Source organism: Eufriesea mexicana, unplaced genomic scaffold (genome assembly GCF_001483705.2).
Source record: "Eufriesea mexicana isolate 0111107269 unplaced genomic scaffold, ASM148370v2 scaffold10051, whole genome shotgun sequence".
Classification (NCBI taxonomy): domain Eukaryota; kingdom Metazoa; phylum Arthropoda; class Insecta; order Hymenoptera; family Apidae; genus Eufriesea; species Eufriesea mexicana.
Window position 1 is genome coordinate 68022 of NW_016917902.1, and position 14424 is coordinate 82445.

Below are 14424 nucleotides of genomic sequence, written 5' to 3' on the forward strand. Positions count from 1 at the left end.
GCATTCCTATTCGTGTGCTTGGACATAGTCAGATATTTACATGCTCGAAAAGAACTCTGTCTCTTTTAGGTATCCCTTACATCCCTGTTTTTTTTTATTGTTTTTATAGATCTGCATTTATTACCTGTTGTGGACAGTGACACTGAGTCCAAAGCTTACCTTAGAACAAGAGATTACTACTGTGAAAAATTGGAATTGCCCTGCAGAATGTATTTGTCTTTCTCCAAAGCAGGTAATAGTAGTATTTACAAATAAGAGAAAGAAACAATGAAACATAATTTTTTCAAATTAATAAAAATCACTATAAAGATCATATTCTTTGATAGTTTCTATAATAATATCACAGTACTATAATCAAATTTGGGCTAAAGATCGATTAGTTATTACCATGGATTAAATTTGATGTTTATATGCAATTAATTAGGCTTATGGAGAATAAATGTCACATGCAATATCAACTAATTGTATACTACACTATTCTATGTATAAACATTCTAATACAATCTAAAAGGGTTAATTTACAAAACTTAATTGAATATTGACATAAATGCACAAATGCTTCAACAAAAAGATAAGATTACAAGAAATAAATTAGGCAAATAGAAATCAAATGCAGCTTACATTACTGTAATTTATCAATTTTGATAATATACTGACAAAAAAGGAACTTTTTGAAAACAATAAAATAACACTTTTAATATCTAAAACATTTTTTTTTTTCTTCAAATATTGTAACAAATTCGTAATAAATCAATCAACTTCACAGGTTCTCTGCAATACAGGCGGGCTAAAAGATATTCCTACTCAACAGCTGCCTCAAACAGTGGAAGAATTGTCATTGACAAAGAACAACTTTCCAGTAATAAAAGGCGACGCGTTCGCTGGTTTGAGAGTCTTACGAAAGTTAACAATGGATGGTAACAATATCTCGACAATACGTCCATTCGCATTTCGAGGTTTAAGTAAATTATACGAACTCTCCATTCAGCATACTCCGCTACCATTCATCGAAAAATTCTCATTCGCTGCTTTACAAAATGTATCGGTATTATTATTGGCGAATAACAAAATAGGATATATTGAGAACTACTCCTTCGCCGGTACATCAAACATTCGTGTAATCTTATTAAGCAATAACCCACTGCTCAGAATCCACAGTCATGCATTTTCAAGTTTAACAAATGTAGTTCGCCTAATATTTCCGACAGGAATCAGAACCATTGAGCCAGATGCATTCGATGGTCTCCAGCACGTTGGGCTTCTGAAGCTAACTTATATGGACTTATCTTCCCTTCAATCTTACACGTTTCGTGGCTTATCCTATGTGCAGTCTCTGAATATTCAGGAAAGTGATCTGGGAATCATTGAAAAAGACGCCTTCACTGGACTTACTCACGTAGATCGACTGAATATACTAAACAATAAAATTGATTTAATTGAGAAATTGTTTCTACGATACGAAAACAGTATCGAAATGTTAAGATTTCATGGAAACCATGTACTGGAAGCACCCCGTCACGCTAGAGACATCAACCTAGAAGTGAGCTCTATCAGTGCTATCGACAACCACTTTCCATGTGATTGTCAAGCTCATAACGTGCTGGAGAGCGATTTTGTCAATGGCACTATTAGCGAATTTCAAAAGAAGAATTATTGTATTTCGCCAATCGAATATAATGGGAAACCCATGAACCTCGTAGACTTTGAACTAATTGCCATGTGTCATGATAATGTTGTACAAGACAACTTGGGCTCTGGTGTCACTGAAATCTTTATGCTACCAACCACTTTGTTCTTTTTTCTTTTGTTATCTGTAAATTTTTTTTAATGAATTCAAGTTTACTTTGTAAGATTAGTTATTGTATATAATTATGGATCTAGTCAATTGTTATGAAGAGTTTTAGTCGGAATAGATTTATTTACAGTTTTTCATTTGCACAGAAATTATGTGATTATTCAATTCAACATATATTTTAATTTATTATTCTTATAGATTGTCAAGCCTAAAAGCAAAAAATGAAGAAACAATTAACTTTCTGAAATTATTTATTTATAATATTAATGACATATTTGATATAATAGTACCCATACTGATATGAGAAAGTAATCATTCTTGTTTTAGTATTTAAATAAGAACTTCCAAAAATAACATGTATCAAACCTCTTTCATAATTTATTTCTTATTTAAATCATGTTCGTAATAGGTCATTTCATATAATGCAAATAGCTCACAAAAATAAAATTTCAATTATATCTTATACAGAACAGACATAACTGTATCAATAGTAATTTATATAGAAATTTGCAGATCTATCCATGTTGTAGATCTATTCCATGATATTATTGACAAGAAACTTTTTTCATTGTTTGATTATTACAACTTGTACAATTTTAAGCATGCAACTATGAGCTTTAACTGACTCATGTAACTGAGTCCGTGAAACTGCATCCATTTTGGATTTATTCCATAAATAAGAGATGATTCCAAATATATGAGGTGTTCGCGTTTATCACATCATATCACGTTAATTCTTTGGTTTATACAAGCTTTCGTTCATTAAATTATTTTTAACCCATTCGAGGCTAAAATCTTATTGGGAGAATATTTCTAAGAACCACTAGTTCTTGAAACCTAATTAACTTTAATCGTGACTAATTTCTTTTTTTCTTTTGTCCAATTATAAACGAATGTTAATTTTAATGTTTACACATTTTTCTATTGTTTCATTTATGTAAAAGGTTATTTTCCCAATAGCTTTTTGTATACTAATGCATATCAAGTATTTAATAGTTCATTGATTATACTAATTGGATAATGTGTAAGATATATGAAATTAAATAATGTGTAAGACATCCACCTCGAATGTGTTAATTACTACAGAAATTTTATTAAATGCCTTAATATGAATAATATCTATTAATATAACTTCTTAATGTACCTTTGAGTGTATAAAACAAAGAGTTAACAAACAGAGTTTAATAGATAATTTTTGTCAACGATAATGAAAGTATATAGGAAATAAGGATATAATAAGGTCAACTTATTTAAGGATGCTTTGGTGAAAGAGTAAAATTTGCGTGATTTGGAGGATATAAATACCGCTGACTTATGCTTCATCTTGAAAAAAATTAACTCTCAGTACTAAACTATTCTTCTTGTATTTGTATGTTTTAAAAGTATTGCGAATTTATTTATATTGTATTTTCGTTTAATTTTTATCATTATTAAATTTAAGAAATTAGTCAGAAACATTTTGGTTTTCTGAGAGTTAATCAATCATGTGAATTCTACATGTGCATAGTCTTCCTTGAATACAAAAGCAGTCTCTAATAAAAAATTCGATTTTATTATGTATATTTAAAACTAACAATCTAAAATTTTCGGGAAAGATAGTTTTCTTTCTTCTAAATTATTGTTATTACTATTATATATTACCATATAGTTACTAAGATTTTTTGTTACTAGTTTATGAAAGTTTTGACTCAAATTTGAAAAACCATTCTTTTAACTACAAAGAAAGACGAGAGAGAAACATTTTTCCTCTTGTCATTTGTAAAGTCTGCGTGGCCTTCGGTCAGCATAATAACCGAGGACCAAACTAGCTTATATTTTTTACCAACATCTATCACATGATATATAACAAAACTTAATAAACACTGTAACCTTGTAGTTAGAACAGTCTGTCATTTAATAAATGATAAAAACATCAAGAATAATCTTTATTATACAAAAAAATATGTTTAAGCAAAAGTAACTTTAAAATTTATTGAAGCAATATACCTTTATATTAATCCTTTATTTAAATCCTTCTACCATCTTTAAATATAAACATTTCATTTTAAAATAGACTGCGTATTGAATGGTATTACTTCTTGGAATTTTTTTAGTTTAACATTATCCATATGTGGTGATAGATTCCATTCAAGAAGTTTTTCAAACTCAATTGGTGTTATTCCTAAATCTTCTAAAGTTGGTAAACTGGGATCTATATTATCACTAGTATGATGCTAAACAAAATTTAAAGAATATTTTTTTTATTGTAAAATTACTAATGCACAGTAATTTCAGCCAATTAAAAACTTGGAGTACACTTACAAATTCCAATGATTCATATAATAAATCCAAAGTAGGATGTATTGAATAAAATGGTTCTCTAAGATTAACTTTAAGCATAGAATATAAACCTTTCCAACCACTCGTTAAATCTATTATCTCAAATGGAAATTCATAAGCTTCATTTTTCATATGTAACATCATAGTAACTAACTCTTTTAACTTGTGTCCTTTTGGGCTAAAATAAATGATATTTTAAACCTCCATAAAGCTGTATCTGCAATATTATGTATACTACATACCCAATGAATTGATAAGTTTTACCAGCAGTATCAGGGTTTCTTACGATTGCTACAATGCCTGAAACTACATCAGAGATATACACTGGCCATTTTTCAGTTTCCTCTCCTTTTTTCCACAATGGTAGGTGCAAGCTATAAAACATGAAGTTTGTAAAAACTAAAATTAATAACAGCCAATTATTATTAAACATACTTCAAAACTGTTCTTTCCTTATGCATATAATGATTTATAAAGGAATCCCCTTGTCCATATACAACTGATGGTCGAATTATAGTAGCTTCTGGAAATTCTTCCTTCACTGCAAGTTCCCCTTCCCATTTTGTTTTTAATATTCTTGAACCTTTTTTCAATAGTAATGGCTTGAAAACAAAAGTATAATTTATATCATAAATAATTGTCAAATGATATTGATAAAAGCAATAAAACAAGGCATAGAATGAATCAGGTTACAAAATTTATATATTCAAACATACTGCAAAGTAAAGAAAAAATATTAAGGAGAACCTAAAATTTGGGTTAAAAACATAAAAAATTATTCACTTAACCTACCTTAGGTGTCTTGTTCACATTCAAACATGACATTTGAATAAAACGTTCGACGTTACATTGTTTAGCAAGCTTAGCCAATCTTCTTGCTCCTTCTACATGCACATCTTCAAAACTATAATTTGATGTCTCATATTTTGATCCAATCAAATTAATGACAACATTAGAGTATTTTATGGTTTTGATTATAGATTTCTCATCCTTAAGATCGAATGGTTGAAAGTAAACTTGTCCAAGATCTCCACCAACTTTTAGCTCTTTAACATAATATGGATCACACCTATGGGGAAGAATGAGCTGTAAAAGATACACAATACACATATAATTTCAACAGTTTAAAAATCATACGTAAATAATATTTGTATTTGCTTGCCTGAGTTCCAATTTTTCCTAGCCTAATACATAAATTAGATCCAATAAAACCATTGCATCCAAATACTGTACAAACTATACCATTAAAAGAGCTACGACCACCAGTACCCCTTTTTAAGCTGGCAGTAGTAGGATTTTTAATAATCCTTGGTTGTGAGGAATAATTATAATTCTGTATAATGTAGGTAACAGGGTACACATTTTGTTTCTCTGTATAATTCGTATAATTCGAATCATTATTATTACATAATTATAATAAATATTGATATATTTAGAATGCACATAGATTTTGAATTAATAATTGTGCTAAAATTATTACTATTATAAAAATGTCATTAAAATAAAATAATAAAGAAATGGAAGTAATAAACTTACTTATCAGACGTACAACTTTGGGAAACCAAGCCGCCATATTTATCATTCTTTGCCTTACGAATAATGGCGGAGTAGTTAAATGAGCTTATACATGTTTTTAAATGAAAGTTATGTTGTAAATACACCCTAAAGTTATATAATATATATAATAAAAATATTTTATTTTGAAAATCTCATTTAGTTAAATGTAAAAGTGGATTTAAATGTTCGAAAACTTTTAATTGAAGAAAATCATGAAAGTTTTATTCAACATAGTAACTTTTAACCCTTATTATAACCTTTAGTAATAGTTCACAATATTTTACTGATAAATGAACTAAATATACTATTCTGGTATAAAAATTGATATCATAGAAAGTATTTTTAAGTATTTGTGTAAAATGAAATAATAAATTATTATAATTTCTTCAGTGATTTCGATTTAGAAATTCAGTGATTCGATTTCGATATTTAGAAAATGAAAAATGTAATAAATATAAAAAAAAAAAATTTTATATAAATAATTAATTTTTACTTAACTGTATATTGTACTTTATTAAATTGTACAAAATATACATTTCATAATTTTTTCTCTTTTTGATAAGTAACTTCATTGGATTGTAAAAACATATAATAATAAAGTATCCAAGAATAAGCTATGCCTATAGCACAATATATAGAAGTAAAAGCTAAAGGTAAAAATGGTAGCATTTCACCAAATATTAATTTATGTATTATTGTTTCATATACTGTTAATACTGGTAAATTAATCACATATATGTATTCATGACAAGAAAGTAAATCCAGCTTAAATTTCTTAGAGAAAGCTAGGAAAGATGCAATCATATACACTAAAAGTAATAAAATTTTCAGTGGTGTTAAATTACTTAAATAGAGTAAAGGTAAAAGAGCTGTATGTCCAGCACTGCTCAAAATTAGATAGATTCTAGCATCATTTTTATTACTTGCTGCCAATATGCTAGAAAATATATAAAAATTGTTTGACATTGTATTTAATCAGTTTTATTTTTTACTTACCACAATGGTATAATAGCAGTTAAAACAGCTTTCTCATGTACATGCCAACCAAACATGAAAGAACTCAAAGCGCAAAGAACTAAACATCGTATAAATTGCTTTGGATTCATGTAGTCTTTTTTAGTTAGTAAACAGTACAATGCAGGCTGTAATTTATATAATATTAAATATAATGATAATATTATAATTAACAGACATAATATAGTTTGGTCATAAATTAAAATATTGAGGGACAGTATTAAATGATGTAACTACTATTCTCAGATTCATATGCATTTTATAAAAATGCCTTGAATATCAGATTACAAAATTATTTGTGAATTGGTATTTAAAATTTACTCATATTACACTTTACTGTGCAAAAAATAGCAAATTATGTATTTTTAGACCTTATTTTCCAAATTATAAGCTAAATAAAATTTGCTTAAATATTCTATAAAGAAACAAGCAATTTAGAGCTGATAACAATTCTAAATGAGATATAAATACTTTATTTCTATTTATGTGTATTAAATTACCATTTTAACTTTTGAAACAAATTTTAATCTCACTAATTTTATAACCTCATTATATCATTTCCATTAGTTTCCAATTTTATTTCCAAAACTACTGGAGAACTTAGTACTTACCATCATTGTAAAAATAGTTAATAAAAATGTTATAAATGGAGTAGGAGTGGGTAGAACTAAAAATAACTGTTCTTGTACTAAACCACCAGTCATTACTGCTGATCTTGCAATTTTCATCCATCCTAATTGTTTTAAAATTAAAGCTGTTACTTTATCTATACCTATATATAATGCCCAAACATTTGCTGCCCAATACGCATGTACTAAACCTCTTTTAAATGGGAACAACCTTGAAATTATCTAAAATAATTATAATCAGTTGAACAAAAAGAATATAATTTAATATTATTGTTTACCTGAGGTAATTGTGAAACAAATGGACCAAATGAAATTATCAAAGTAATAATAATTATGATTCCAAGCAGACAGAAACGTTTGAAGAATGAACCACCATTCATGCAATATGATTTGAGTAACCAGACTACAAACACTGGTGCTACATATAAATAAATGTGTTTTAAATTCAGCAGCAAGGCAAACAACAGTGTTCCATATAAAATAGATATCTAGAAAATAAGTTATTTAATTCATATGTAGAAATAAAATTGCGTCTTATTTACCTGTTTATTAATTTTAGAAACATTTGCAATAGCAAGTAAAAAAATACCAAGTAAAAATCCATTATATTGAAAATGTATATGATCTACTATTATTAATCCCATATTGCAAAGTGAAAAAACTATGAAGATAACATATTCATCAAAGGTAGTACAAAGTACTTTTCCAACTCTGGAATTTCAAATGTAAAGTATTTAAATATTACCTTTTGATTAAGAAATATTAATATTATTTTAATGAGTAGCTTACTCTTTAACTCCATAAGCAAATATTAAATCTAAAACTATAACAGAGCCTCTTTGAAAATAAATAGTATTGGAGGATGCATAATTTAGGTTTTCCACCTTCAGCATATCATAATCTATGAATCTGGCTATTTGACTGAGAAAGTACTCGAACCATGCAAAAAGTGGTGGATAATCCAAAGTCCATTGTGATTTGGCATTTATATACCATTCTTTAAGTGACAAATTGTGTGTTATGGCAAGCCAATTACGATGCACTTCGAAATCTGTGGAATGACTAAACATCAAATAACATATAGAATATTAAATTAAAATAACAAAAAGGAAGATGAAAAAGTATAGCAATTTATTTAAAGGTATAAAAAGACATACTACGTAGGAATTAGAAGCACTTTGAAGCACGTGGTGAGAAGTAATACATGAAGAACAATTTTATTCACATTTCCTTCTTCCAACATGGAATTCATTTTTTCCATATTTTTCAGTGTAGAAAAAATATTATTAACTGTAATATTTACTATTAAAAAGTATCTCATGCGGCATTTTTAAGTAGGTTCAGAAAACTAAGCGGTTATCCAGTCCTACCAACACAGGTATTGTTGATATTCACTCCATTCTCTATAGTAATTTTTTTTAAATACATGGATTGTAAAAGGGATAAAAAGAAAAATCACTAAATCATTGATAATTTTTTCTACAAAAAATAGTTTCATTGTTATTTAATTTATAACATCCACGTGTTATTAAATATCAGTTCTCCTTAATTTTGCTACTTTACAATGTAACTTACAGTATAAAAAGGAAAACTTTCATACCATTTAAAATGCGAATTCGCAATGTTTAATCCTTTAAGTACCAAATTAAAAAAAAGTAAACTGAACGAATCAGATATAATTATAAAAAAGAGCATTAAATTCTTATGTAAGTTTTTTTCAAAAAATCTGATTCATATTTACAACATAAAATCATTTAAATCTTTAATATAAATCAAAAAAATAAAGGACAATTATTTTTTTCAGTTACAACTTGCAATTTTTTTTCTAACAAACGCTATACGAACTTGGCACTAAAAGGGTTAAGAGAATTTTTCCTAATACTTCTAATACTCATCATATAACTACTATAGATTTACCTATAGTACTCTGTTCTTTTTAACAAGTGAAAAAACAAATATTAAGGAGATATGTACATCAGTCGGTCGCAGTGATCAAGGATTGCGCTTCTAATAAACTTTCTGTTGCAAGAATGGAGCTATTCATGATCGGTGTGCTCACAGTATTTTCTGATTTTTTATTTGAAAACGGATAAAAGCTATCAATGTTCATTTGAACAGAATAGTTGTTTGATTTACCAGTAGGCGATCCACAATTGCCATTTATGTTCATCTTTAGTTGATTCACATCATTTTGTAACAATCTTGCGTAAAGCTCAATATGATTTTGTCCACCATTACAAATCTCCAGAGTCGGTATCCATCGAAAATAACACTGAGTCCAAAGCTCTAAATTAGCGACACTGTATAGGGGTTTTATCACACATTTTTCCTTGGAATCTGTATTGCGGAAATTATAAAGGGGATTATAAAATAATAAAATATCTTGATCGCTGAATTGTTCTCTCCAATCCCATACGCTTCGTAGAACAAGAGGTTTCTCTGGATCCTAAAAGACATGTATTATTAGAAATGATGCTTCTTATAGATTTCAAATATTTAATACAAAATTAGTATATCTGTATACTAAATATTATAGACTTTTAAATAAGTTACCGTAGCTGCCGCCACTCGATCTTTTTCACAATTAAAAATAAACGTATCGAAAATGGAAACATGAGCAGCATCCCATAGTGTTGTCAGGTACGTTTCCGTGAATTCGAATTCCGCTGGAAATTGTTGACTTAATTGCCAGATACAGTCAAGATATAAAAGGAATAATGGAGACTATAAAAAAGGAACAAAAATTGTTAAGTTATAAATAATTAGAATCAAGTCAGCTTTACCTTCTCTGATGTCCTCTTAACAATATGACCTAATCTATCACAAAATGGGTGTCCACCAGCAACCCATTCCTTTTGCAAAAGAGACTGAAATCCGTTTATTGTTCGAAAATAAGGGTCAAGTAATAATTGAACTAAGCTTGATATAATGCAACAAAGATCCGTGCCTGCACCTTCTGAAAATCAATTTTATTAAAATAAAAATAAAACATGAATTATATCAAAATATCACCTTGTAAAATAACAGAGGATCCTAAGTGGAGATGTTCACAAGCTTCAACAGCTTTTTGTAAACAGTATGATATATACTTCAACCATTTTGTGTTTTCCACTAGCGAATAAAAATTATTATCCTGTAACCAAAACTGTCTAATGTTTTCTGAAATTAATAATAAATAAATAAATAAATAATGAATACCCATAATCTTTATCAATCATAGTTTCAAAATGTTTTCTATGAATAAATTCAATTTACCTGGGGAACACAAAGTTGCAAATTTTGAAAACGCTATTGCTATTAATTTCACATTAATGCCTTTATTTAGCTCTAAAACGACTGGCGGCATTTTCTGTGGATGACTTTTACGAACGTTTTCGAACATAATGTTTTCTGGCATTCTATTGGTAACTAAAGGCGAAAGTTCAGACATTTTTACTAATGCTGCACCATGTACGTTTGACCAAGACCAAATTGGTGGGTGATTGCCTTGAAAGCGCTTAGCTGCATCCATTAGCTGACTATCAGTAATCGAAGCTGGTATAATTATATATCGAGACAAGCTGTAAAAAAATTTTACTTTATTGTACATTAATAGAAATCTATCAAATATTTAATAACCAATTGTATTTACCTACGACAAAGCTTAAAGTCTATATTAATGGTAGATAGCCTCCAGAATTTTCTAAGTTTTTCGTTATGTATGATACGTTCCAATTCACTATTCCAATCTGAGCTATCGCGAAAGAGACGAACAGCTTTATCAAGGCTACTATAATATGCTTCTCTGAAATTGAACAAAAAAAGTATAAATAATTTGACAGATTTTGATGTTAGTTTGAAATATTTATTTAAAATACTAACTCATAATCGTAAGCAAATAATAATTGATGTCTGCTAGGGAAAGCATGATGTAACAACACTTGTAAAAGATTCTTCCCATCTCCAATAGGTGAAAATTTAAAAGAAAACGACCATGTCCGTAAATTCTAAAATCCATAATGTATCTTTCAATAAAAATGAGTAATGCAAAAATTGATATACTGTTGGTAACAAAGTATGAAAAATAATTACTTTACAAATAATAAATATCCCTTTCACTTTAGATGGTACAGTATTTCCAGGTACCAATTTTCTTTTCTTCTCTCCTATGGTTATATAAATATCTTCTATGTTCGTTAAGCATGTGTCCATATATCCATAAAGATGATTTTGTTGACGAGCCACATCCTACAAGTAAAATATTCTGTTTTTTTATTTTATCCTTTAAACAATAAACAAACAAAAACTGCAATTTTAGAAATACATTTGAACTTTATAAGTCACTAAAAGATTTACTTACTTCTCTACCTGCGTCATCAGCTGTAACAAAAGTGAGTTTGAAGTTTGTAACAGATAGAATACCAGATGTTCCTTGGTTTAAATCACTAACAGGTGAAAACATGAGAACATTTTGTGCTTTGGTGATCAAAATTTCACCGGGTAACAATTTAATATTGTTCTCAGACAAAGAATTACGTCGACTAGAACCTAACGGCTATACATAATACATTAAATTATCATTAAATTCAGCAATGAACAAAACAAATAATTATAATAACGCTAAATTAAATTTCAAAAATTTAAGATTGAGGTTATGTTTAAATGTTTACATAAATGGATTTGACAATTACCTGCATTTCATGTTCCTCCAGACCAACATAACTTATAAAATTATTGCAGCTTTTACTTTCCATCGCAAACGTTTGAACGATTGCTGTTGATTAATATAAACTAAAATCATAGAAATTAAAATCCGCTCAGTGTACAATTCTGCTTTTATTAGATTCCTCTTAATTCCATTCTTGTCTGATCCCGTAAATTATCATCGTGAATTGAAGGCACGACATTTTTGTGTTTGGAGATATTCACTTCCCAGTTTGGAACGAAATCCTGATACAAGCTCGTGTTTCAACCATCCTGAACAATCTTCCCTACCGTTTCCTCTTGGTCCACTGCTTTCGCATTCGGTCATTGCTATAATTCTTCAGTTCGTGATTTTCACCATAACAGATAATTACACATTATGTAACATGGGTTTCAGTTATATATTCTAGCTTTATTAGAATAGAACATTCTTTTTTATAGTTTGAAATAAAGTTGGAAACATAATAATAATAAATATTTATTAATTAATCATATGTTTTAGTATAAAAAAAATTACAATTCATTTTTTATTTTCTTTTAATTCAATTTTTTCTTGTTAACTTCCATCCTTAATCAATTTTTTTCTCAGTTACTTTATTTTGTTATTACAATTATTAATATTTCTAATGTGTAAATTAATCAAATTGAAGAACACTTAGATCTAAGCTTTTACTTCTGTTTTTTAAATGAGCTTGAACAATGTGCAACAACTGTGGTCTTTGCAAAAAATTGTAGGCAAGAGACAATAAATTTAGTGTTTTAGTTTGAATGGAAGAAACACCACTAGAAAATAAATCATGACCTAATTCAAGAACTGTGCCAAAATCACATTCATCGGCTGCGATTATTGCTAATCTTATTATTTCCTCTAGTTTTGCCACCCATATCTTCTTAGCCTCAGGTGTAAGAGTATGTTCTATTTGTTCTAGAATTTTTTGTAGCTCATCTATAATAAACACAACAAATTAATTATATTATAATTTATTTAGTTAATTTCTTAGTAATAACTTACTGTCTGTTACAGCCAAATCTCTATATCCCAACTGAGTTTTGTTATTGTACGGTACTACAATACCAGCTTTATGAAAGGTTCTTGTAACAACTTGTTTTTCTCTGGCTTGCATATTTTCTGTTTTCTTTTCTAAACTTATCTTTTTCTTCTTTGCAAAGTTTTTTAGTTTCTGATGTAATTGTGCTATACGAATTTTCTCAAATGGAGAGGCCAATATCAGTTTCTCTCTAATATATTCACTGTAATATAAAGTAAAAGTTGTCCTAATTATTAATTTATTAATCATTAATTAGTAACTCCTTTTATTACTTACTTAAGTGAACTAAATATATTTTCTGCAATAGGTTCAAATATACAATTTAAAGTTGCTTTGTTCTTAGCTACAAATACAGGCGTTTCTAAGATATCATCTCTCCAATAACCAAAATGTAAACCATCAATGCCATTATCTTTGATAATTGTCTACAAAAAGTTTATAGTTAATTAATACATGTCATATAATTATAAAACATTTTATGTTATAATTTTCTTACTTGAAATTCTGGTGGATCATAATAATACCTCCAATGACATAACAGTGCTTCTTTATCTTTAATTTTGCAATTTACAAATCCTTCTTTGAATATGTCATAAGGCCCTACTAATTGCAAATGAAGATCTTTTAATGCATTCAAAGGATCTTTTTCAGATATACTTTTGCAAAATTCATAAAATTGAAAGAAATCTTCTGGCATATCAGTGAGAAATAAATGAGAAATAATTGTTTTGGCAATAGCTGAAGGTATCTTATCATTTTCAATATTAATGTTGGCACCTTTTAACACTGATCTAATGGTGATTAGATTGTTTAGATTTTTTACAGTCTCTGTATGACTTAAATTTTCAGATATTTTAATAACTTTGCAGAGATTATCATTATTCTCTGGGATATTATTTTTTATAGTAGATACAGCACTGTGCAAATCTTCATAAAATATTTCATTATCTTCTTTCTGTAGTTTCTTTGCTGGAAAACTATTTGATTCTTGATTGATATCTTTCTTCTTTCTCTTCTTACTTATTGCTGTATACTTTACTCCTTTTCCTTCTTCCTACATAAATATTTAAATGAAAATTGAAATAAAAAATAAAATTATAATATAGCAAATATTAATAACATAAATTAATATCGAATTAATAAAGTATTTTGTTATAAAGCAAGTATGTGTACAATATAAAATTTTAAGTAAAATAGATAAAACAATATAAAATTCATACTATTTCTTTTGTAGGTGGATGTTTGTATTTCTTATGATGAACTGCATTTTTTTGATAACATTTAATTCCATATTTACATGGAATTCGCGTGTCATTTTTATAAACTTTAAATTGCTCTCCTTCATTGTCTGACATCTTTTTTTTTTTTTTTTTTGTTT

The 14424-nt window shown here is 28.0% G+C and overlaps 6 protein-coding genes across 6 annotated transcripts in view; 1 reads left to right on the plus strand and 5 right to left on the minus strand.

Annotated features, from left to right (window-relative positions):
* The window catches only part of LOC108553298 (leucine-rich repeat-containing protein 4), a 2835-nt gene extending 1007 nt beyond the window's left edge, over positions 1 to 1828 (plus strand). The window contains exons 3-4 of the mRNA XM_017908141.1: positions 110 to 232; positions 767 to 1828. Coding sequence (XP_017763630.1) covers positions 110 to 232; positions 767 to 1828 — 1185 coding nt within the window. The remainder of the gene's footprint in view (positions 1 to 109; positions 233 to 766) is intronic.
* A 1950-nt stretch (positions 1829 to 3778) lies between these two features.
* Positions 3779 to 6725, minus strand: ND-39 (NADH:ubiquinone oxidoreductase subunit 39). The gene is made up of 8 exons (XM_017908129.1): positions 6668 to 6725; positions 5651 to 5776; positions 5277 to 5485; positions 4907 to 5200; positions 4550 to 4716; positions 4357 to 4488; positions 4097 to 4292; positions 3779 to 4008 (listed from the first exon to the last, which is right to left on the minus strand). Exons 2-8 carry the CDS (start codon positions 5694 to 5696, stop codon positions 3835 to 3837), a joined length of 1218 nt encoding a protein of 405 aa, XP_017763618.1. The 5' UTR covers positions 5697 to 5776; positions 6668 to 6725; the 3' UTR covers positions 3779 to 3834.
* Positions 6209 to 7389, minus strand: LOC108553283 (probable dolichyl pyrophosphate Glc1Man9GlcNAc2 alpha-1,3-glucosyltransferase). Its single transcript, XM_017908120.1, has 3 exons — positions 7297 to 7389; positions 6668 to 6813; positions 6209 to 6608 (listed from the first exon to the last, which is right to left on the minus strand). Exons 1-3 carry the CDS (start codon positions 7387 to 7389, stop codon positions 6209 to 6211), a joined length of 639 nt encoding a protein of 212 aa, XP_017763609.1.
* Positions 7390 to 7428: 39 nt separating this feature from the next.
* Positions 7429 to 8824, minus strand: LOC108553290 (probable dolichyl pyrophosphate Glc1Man9GlcNAc2 alpha-1,3-glucosyltransferase). Its single transcript, XM_017908131.1, has 5 exons — positions 8472 to 8824; positions 8104 to 8376; positions 7861 to 8025; positions 7593 to 7794; positions 7429 to 7525 (listed from the first exon to the last, which is right to left on the minus strand). The coding sequence occupies exons 1-5, from the start codon at positions 8633 to 8635 to the stop codon at positions 7511 to 7513; spliced, it is 819 nt and encodes a 272-aa protein (XP_017763620.1). The 5' UTR covers positions 8636 to 8824; the 3' UTR covers positions 7429 to 7510.
* A 465-nt stretch (positions 8825 to 9289) lies between these two features.
* LOC108553291 (myotubularin-related protein 10-B) lies at positions 9290 to 12289 on the minus strand. Its single transcript, XM_017908132.1, has 10 exons — positions 11985 to 12289; positions 11654 to 11848; positions 11386 to 11541; positions 11176 to 11300; positions 10946 to 11098; positions 10570 to 10874; positions 10327 to 10473; positions 10098 to 10270; positions 9868 to 10038; positions 9290 to 9760 (listed from the first exon to the last, which is right to left on the minus strand). Exons 1-10 carry the CDS (start codon positions 12045 to 12047, stop codon positions 9290 to 9292), a joined length of 1959 nt encoding a protein of 652 aa, XP_017763621.1. The 5' UTR covers positions 12048 to 12289.
* A 343-nt stretch (positions 12290 to 12632) lies between these two features.
* On the minus strand, positions 12633 to 14407 carry Hpf1 (Histone PARylation factor 1). Its single transcript, XM_017908146.1, has 5 exons — positions 14267 to 14407; positions 13543 to 14100; positions 13323 to 13471; positions 13010 to 13248; positions 12633 to 12943 (listed from the first exon to the last, which is right to left on the minus strand). The coding sequence occupies exons 1-5, from the start codon at positions 14399 to 14401 to the stop codon at positions 12633 to 12635; spliced, it is 1392 nt and encodes a 463-aa protein (XP_017763635.1). The 5' UTR covers positions 14402 to 14407.
* Positions 14408 to 14424: the final 17 nt, after the last annotated feature.